Genomic DNA, 7,057 nt, shown 5'->3' on the forward strand with positions numbered 1-7,057 from the left:
CGGCAATTTAATACTAAAAATCAAACGAAAAGTGCGCCGAAACTAGAGCCATTTTTTACTTTAAATCCTAATAGTGGTATATGTAAACCTCTAGTGTGGTTATTTGAAGCCCACTATTGAACTTCTTAGTTCCATTTAGGCTTCTTCTCCCACCCCCCCCCCCTCCCCCGACTGGAGCAGGCTGCAATTCATTAGAGCTCCTTCTAGTCGTTCGAGAGCAATTCTTCCGACGTTTAGTCGGTTGTTTCATCTTGTGGAAACACCTGAGGGCATTAAGTCTCTGTTCAGTGCTCTTGTATATAAGCAGATTTACTAAGGAGGTATAATTTCATGACTTGGAGGTCCGGTTTGGAAAGTTTGAATGTTTCCCACCCCTTTTTATGCTTAGCCCCAGTTTTTTCACAACACCCGTTGAGGCTAGTTTTTCCATAAGTTTAAGCTAAAGCTTACCCATCAACAGTGCTTTGATGTTAACTTTTAAAATATTGTGGAATCTGAATATTGTGAAATAGAACCGAATCACTGTTTCTCACTGTTTTCGATTTTTTAAGTGGTTTTTCCAATTCATTCATCGTCATAACCTTGCCTAGTTTTTTATTTAGTCAATGAAAATTTGAATTGTTTGGAGGACTTGTCCTGTTATGTTTTTTACTTTAATAAAAAATTGTTTCGCATTACCTCATTTTGCCGCCTTTTTGATTTTTTTCATGAATCCTTTGACTTTTTTGAGGCTAGTTTCATTCTTTCCTCGTTCTGCTGATAGTGCTTATAAGCAACAGTTGCTCAGCAAAACAATATAAATTGAACAGAATCAGTATCGATAAACGAAATCTAAAATGGAAACGGGAGAAACGCATAAAGCCAAATTTTAGATGCCCGCTACTTGAACTTCGTTCTTATTTGTCTTAGTGATAATTTCTAATGCTTTTTGGCATTGATACTAACCCCTGCATCCTCTTAATGAGAAAGAGGAGTATGTCTAACTTATTTAACAATTTTTTCATTGTTCTGTTCTTTCAATCCCAATCGGTGTTGTGGGAATCTATGGTGACAACTTTCCGGCAATCTACCGGGTATGTTTTTGTCTGCTAATGAAGAGGTACAACATTACTCTGCATTAGTGTACTTTGGTAGATTTTTATCAGTTATTTTTTGAGAATTTAATTTTGTAATATGGCTTTTGATTATGCTAAACATATGAACGAAATATGAAAATGTTGCAACTGTGAATTAATTGAATCCTAGGCCTCATTTGTTCATGGAGAAATCCAAATTTGAAACAGTCTATTCAACAAGCTTTTCAATAATACCCCTGCTGTGTCTCAGCAAAAGATATCGATCGTTCAAAATTGACTTAAAGTGGGGCTTTCGGGGGCTAGGAACATTTTTCCCAGCCCCAAATAAGTTGGGAGGGCTGGAACAATAAATAAAAGTCGATTTTTCAGAAATGTGGTTTTGACCCGTCATGAAACGACATAACGAAAGATGTTTGTTTAGGTGATTGCCGCCTTGTGTTCTGCATTGCCACTCTCTGTACCACCTTTTCGACCAACCAGACATCAATGTTTTCTAAAATTCCAAGAGAAAACTCATACTCCTCATTAGTATAAATGAACAAAAAGCAGTCCGCGTTCTGTTGTCTCTCGTCAGCAGCTACTCGTACAAATAGGTGGTGTCAACATGTAACATTGCATTCGTGCTAACTTTCATCTTTGGGATGTGTATAAATGAGGTCAATCAGTGGACCTTCCAGTCCTCCTGCCTTCTACTTGTCAATCAAGTGTGAAAACAATCTGGCTCTCTCCAACCACCCCCCCCCCCCCCCACCCCCAACGCGTCTCATAATTGAACTGCTCTGAAAAAACGGGCTGTACAACAATTAGGTGGCACTTTTTCCCGCATTTTCTAGCAAATCTTGTTGTTTAATGCACAATAATGGAGCACAAATTCTTCATTTGGTGAGTAGAAATGGGGAAGTGCATATTTTGTAAGCCAACGTCATAGGGCCTTTATTTGTTTTTTTAACCGTACATCTTTTCCCCATCTTCGTCATTGGGTCAGAAAAATGTGATGAAAATTGCTCAGCCAGCTGTCGGCAAATTTATATAGTATTGGAGTTGATCTGGTAGAAGATGAGATAATACAAGAATAATCGAAGAGCCAGATAAATTAATTATCGCTTGTCATCAGGTTTTTGTAATTCAGCTACATTATTCACTTTCACTCAATTTATTCCTATCAATATGCCAAAAAGAGTTTTGACCGGGTGATAACAGAGTCGGAAATAAAAAGAATAAATTGAAGAGTGAATACATATCGCCGTCGTAAATAGTAATAGACTCTGTAAAATTTGTTAATTACAATATTGCTTTTATCGAACAAAGCTATGAATGAACCAAGTATTTTGCATTGTTGTTTCCGGTGTTTCTTCCATAGCGATGTTGTTATTTTTGTATTCTTGCTAATAGTTCAAGAACAAGCGGGTTACAGTTTTTCGAATATTCTGTAGCAAAAATTATCTCGAGCCTTTGGTGAATATGTAAATTATCGTACATGTTGTAAAGTTTATAAATTTGATATTGACTTTATTTATAGTTTTTCTTTATTTGTGTTGTTTTGTTTGAATTGATATCTCGTTGGTGCTGGGTTGTTTATCCATTCATTGCTGTACATTATCATCAGTTGTAATCGACTATGCAACCTCTGATATAGCTTACCTATGTCATATTTTGATTGTAGTATTTTGGTTGATTCGTTTGCTTGAAAGCATAGAGCAATATCTGAAGTCAATGAGGCAATAGTTGACTACTTACGCTTACCATTTTTTTTTCAAGAACTAGAGCAGTTTCTCAATACTAGAAAAATTTTTGCAGAAAAGGCATGCAAAGCATTAATTTTTAGCTCTTCGTACGTGTTATCGATGTAAATGGGGCTCAATAACAAGTAAGCGTTTCTGAACATTATTCAGAAACAAAGAAAAAGCAATCAAGCTTATTCCAATTTTCAATTTAATTCCCAACAAACTGAAAAGAAAACAAGGAAGCTCGTTATTGTGCGTTCGCACATAATGTTCTTACCCCGCTCATCCACATTTTTGACCTATTTCTCTGCCAAATAAGGAAGAGGAAGAAAACTTTCAAAAATACACATCCTGTTCGAAAACATTTGCTAAAAGATTTAAAAAAAATTGTCTTGAACGCAAACCGCTAAATCAAAGAAACATTGAACAGCCGATGATACCTGACTTTGATAAGACTGCAAGACAAGACAAATGACACGACAAATTACGAAAATTAAGGTCAAAATTAAGGTTTAAAGAAAAACTGAGAGTAAAATTATCATCAGATAAAACCTAAGCTTAAAAAACAACATGGACTTCTTCTCAAAGCAGATGGGACAGGTCACTTATGAAGGAACAACTTGTAACTTTAGAGGAAGCCATTTGTACCTCTCATTAGTGGAGACTAAATCTGAAGACTACGTACAATTTAACAACTATTTGAAAAGATTATGATTGGGACACATTTGAATATCAGTAGGCCCTCAGTTTAGAGTGGAATTGCGGAAAAGACAACAAAAAGGAACGCAAGCCTTGACCATTTTCAAAAATCGCAAAAATGTTTGAAACCTCAGTGTCGAAGCCAAAAAACCATCAGCTGCAGTATAAAAATAATAACGGTATTAATATTTGTTTATCCGAGAGTATATGTTTTTGAATGTGCAATTCCATTATGCCGCTAATGAGACTCTATTACAAGTTGTCAAAAAAATAATCACGTTTTCAAAGTGTCAACGTAATCGTTAACGTTAGCTATCAACTGAAATCAGTTAATACGTTCATTTATGTCTCCAGGGAGAGCAATTGAGACCTTTCATCATTCAGATTCCACTATAAAAAGAACAACAAATGCAGAAGTTAGCAATTTATTTCCTCGAGAAAACTTTCGGAGCCGTTCAATTTACGCTTTTCACCAAACAACATTATATATGTTTAATTGCGTTTTCTTTAAAAGCCAATGGGACCTGTTATCAAGGTGATAAACTGACATGTTGACAAAACATCAAAAATGGGCAAATGTCCGAGATGAAACTTGCATTCTCTAAAATTTTTAAAAAATTATTCGGACAGAAGGGCCATTGATTATCTACTGAAAGCATTATATAGGTTCATCTATACCATGTAGTAAAGCCAACTGGAATTTTTTAATGATATGCAGTAATGAGACCGCAAAACGTTGATTCCAAACGTTGATTCCAAAAACGGGACTCAATATTGCTACTTGTTCATTTTTAAAAAGTAATTGTTCTAAATGTAATCAAAATAGATAACTTGGCAACGAGATTTGTTTTGTCAAAAATAAATGATGCCTTTTGGATAATGATCATTTCCGAAAAAAATTGTACGATTTTTTTTATATTCCAGAACTCTCTTTTACGAAGCAGAAGTAAAACTAGACCACTATTGAGTTTATACACAAATGTTATCATTTTTGGGTCCCTATTTCCGGCAAATTTGAACAAAAAATTAGAAGCATTTTTTGTACCATTTTTGTTGAAAAAAAGGGTGAAAAACGCAAATTTGGAGCTGAAATTGTCGGATCAAACGGAGCAATCGTCATCTGTGTTTTTAGACCAATGCACTATTGTTAACAAGTTTATCGCATTTTAACAAAATCACGGACATAACGGATATCATTCGAAGGTTCACAAAATTTTCGCCTGGGTGAGAAATTCAAAAAATCTTTATAATTCTTTTTCTGTACGAGTTTTCTAATGATACCACTCACAACTCTCTAACACGAATATGTCAATTGGGCAAATTTGACTGAACAAAAACCCTGTTGAGCATCTATTTCCTCGCCCATTTAGGTGGATCGGAACAAAAAGCTGTTTGGCACTGCCACTGCAAGCTCGCAAAAAGATCAGAATATATTTAAAAACCCAACGCGTAATGTGCTAGGAAAATCGGGAATGGAAATTTAATAAATACACTTCAGCTCCTCTTTCGACAATCTAAATCGTAATTGCTTATAGCGGTCGATTTTTCTCCGAGAAGCCCTTGTACTTGAATTCTCTAACTGCAGAAAAATTACTTCCTCGTAGTCCTGGTCAATTGATCATTACTGAGTCAGAACTTCCTGCTGGTGATACTACTGTCTCTTCGAATAACCATCAAGTTCGCTAATCTCTTTTCAACATTACATTGCTATGGTACTCAAATATTGAAAGCGATGTTTCGATTGAAATTATTAACTGAAACGCTAAGAAAAATTAAGCAGAAACGTGCACTTCTCTTTATTCAATACTATCCAAGGATCTTGTCGACCAAAGGACAAAGAAGTCCGATTTCAAGAAAATTTGGCAATGAAAACTACTTGTTTTGAATGATTTCTTTGAAATCAGGCGCAGTACAAAGGCGGAACACCAAACAAAATCTAGACGTCATGGGTGCATTATTCAAATAAATTTTTAGACAACGAAACAACAGCTGCTAAAATACGAACATAGAGAATTTCTTCCTACTGAATAAAACAGATATTTTTATTTCAAAAGTTTGTAATATTGTTTTGTCGTTTGTCCTTGCGCAAATTTCTCGTTTAACGAATTGTTTTCTTTGAACGAATGGAACAATTTAATATCAGTTTATTGCTAGGACTCATGCGAACTAGCAGCCAGAGTTCTAAGTCAAAGAAATTCTTGCTGAATTGGTCGGATTATTGCTTCTTACACAGCTTAACTACCGCACCTTTTTTATTCGTGTGACCCAACATCAAGGTTAATTGAACGGCGCTACACTGACTTTTTGTGTAGAAACACAGGCTCTGATTTCTAAAGCTTTGTTTTGACTAGTGTTTCGTTCATCATCCCTAACGAGTTCCAGTTAAATTGAAAAAGAACGCTCTATATTCGCCAGTATATAAAACCTCCAGAGGTGCCTTTAAAAATGTTATTGAGTAGAGATCGTTGAGTTATGCAGTTCTATGCGAATGGAATAGTTTGCTATCCTAACGGAAACTGATACCCGGTCACAATGATTTTTCGAAATTTTTAGAAATGCATCATACTAAGTAACTTAAGTGTGCTTAAATTAAAACCTATAAAAGTTATTTGTACCGAGTGTAAAATTTGGAGAAATTTGTTGCGGTTCTCTGTAACGTTGTGTTGGAAGAATACTTAGAAATTATCCAACAAAAGCAGAAAATATCATGTTGCATGTTAATAGTGAGTCTCTTTGAGTGAGTCAATTTTATAATTGCACTGATATAAAATTTTTGAGAAACGTGTCTACTTGACGTCGAAACATTGGCATAGATGTTCTATTGTTGAAGAAAACAAGCAGATGAACGACATACTACTGAGCTAATACGACATCCGAGTGTCAGAAGCTCAATCGCAGTTTTTTTTCTCGTTCGTTTTGCGTGAAAAATGCCTTCGATGTTTGTTTCACAGATCAGAAGACAAAAAGGATTGTTCAATGAGTTTGGTTTCTTCAGAATTTGTTAGGGATGTTGGTTGCTCTTTTGATTCATAAACAAATAAATAGCATGAAAATATGCAGCTTCCACTTTTGTGTACTTGGGATTTTTAGTCCCTGAAGATTAATTGCGTTCATATGAACCGAAAGTTATTTTCGTGGAGCTCAATTGAGGAAACGCAGCGTTTTGAAGGGCTAAATTAGACTTCTAAATACTTTTCGTACGCTTTTTTTTCTTTTGGTATTGAGTAAGGCATCAGTATTGGGGCATCCATGTTAGTAATCTGCGAGCTAATTTTCTCTTTGGCTTGAAAACTGTTTTTTGTTGACTTTCGATCACTTGTCTGATTTCCAATAAAAAAATATTGGGCGATAAGTAGCAAGGTTCATATACAGGTTAATCTTTTGAAATCAATTGTTGAGATATTTTTGTAGAACTTGATTGAAGGCAAAAATTAATTACCGAATTGTCCTGCTAATGTTTCAATCGCCCACAGTCAATGTTCTTTTTAAAATATAAACTGCTACTTTTTTAAAACCGCTGTATTTCTTGGGTGATAGCTTTTACGTTTGCGTTTCGCT

At 35.2% G+C, this 7,057-nt stretch overlaps 1 protein-coding gene across 1 annotated transcript in view; it reads left to right on the forward strand.

Annotated features, from left to right (window-relative positions):
- LOC142340801 (uncharacterized) overlaps positions 1-1,835 on the forward strand; it is a 36,758-nt gene extending 34,923 nt beyond the window's left edge. Inside the window, exon 4 of the mRNA XM_075391522.1 lies at positions 1,498-1,835. Coding sequence (XP_075247637.1) covers positions 1,498-1,501 — 4 coding nt within the window. The 3' untranslated portion in view covers positions 1,502-1,835. The remainder of the gene's footprint in view (positions 1-1,497) is intronic.
- The last annotated feature ends 5,222 nt before the right edge of the window (positions 1,836-7,057 follow it).

The sequence above is a fragment of the Convolutriloba macropyga genome, chromosome 6, assembly GCF_964194025.1.
Source record: "Convolutriloba macropyga chromosome 6, txConMacr16.3, whole genome shotgun sequence".
Lineage (NCBI taxonomy): Eukaryota > Metazoa > Xenacoelomorpha > Acoela > Convolutidae > Convolutriloba > Convolutriloba macropyga.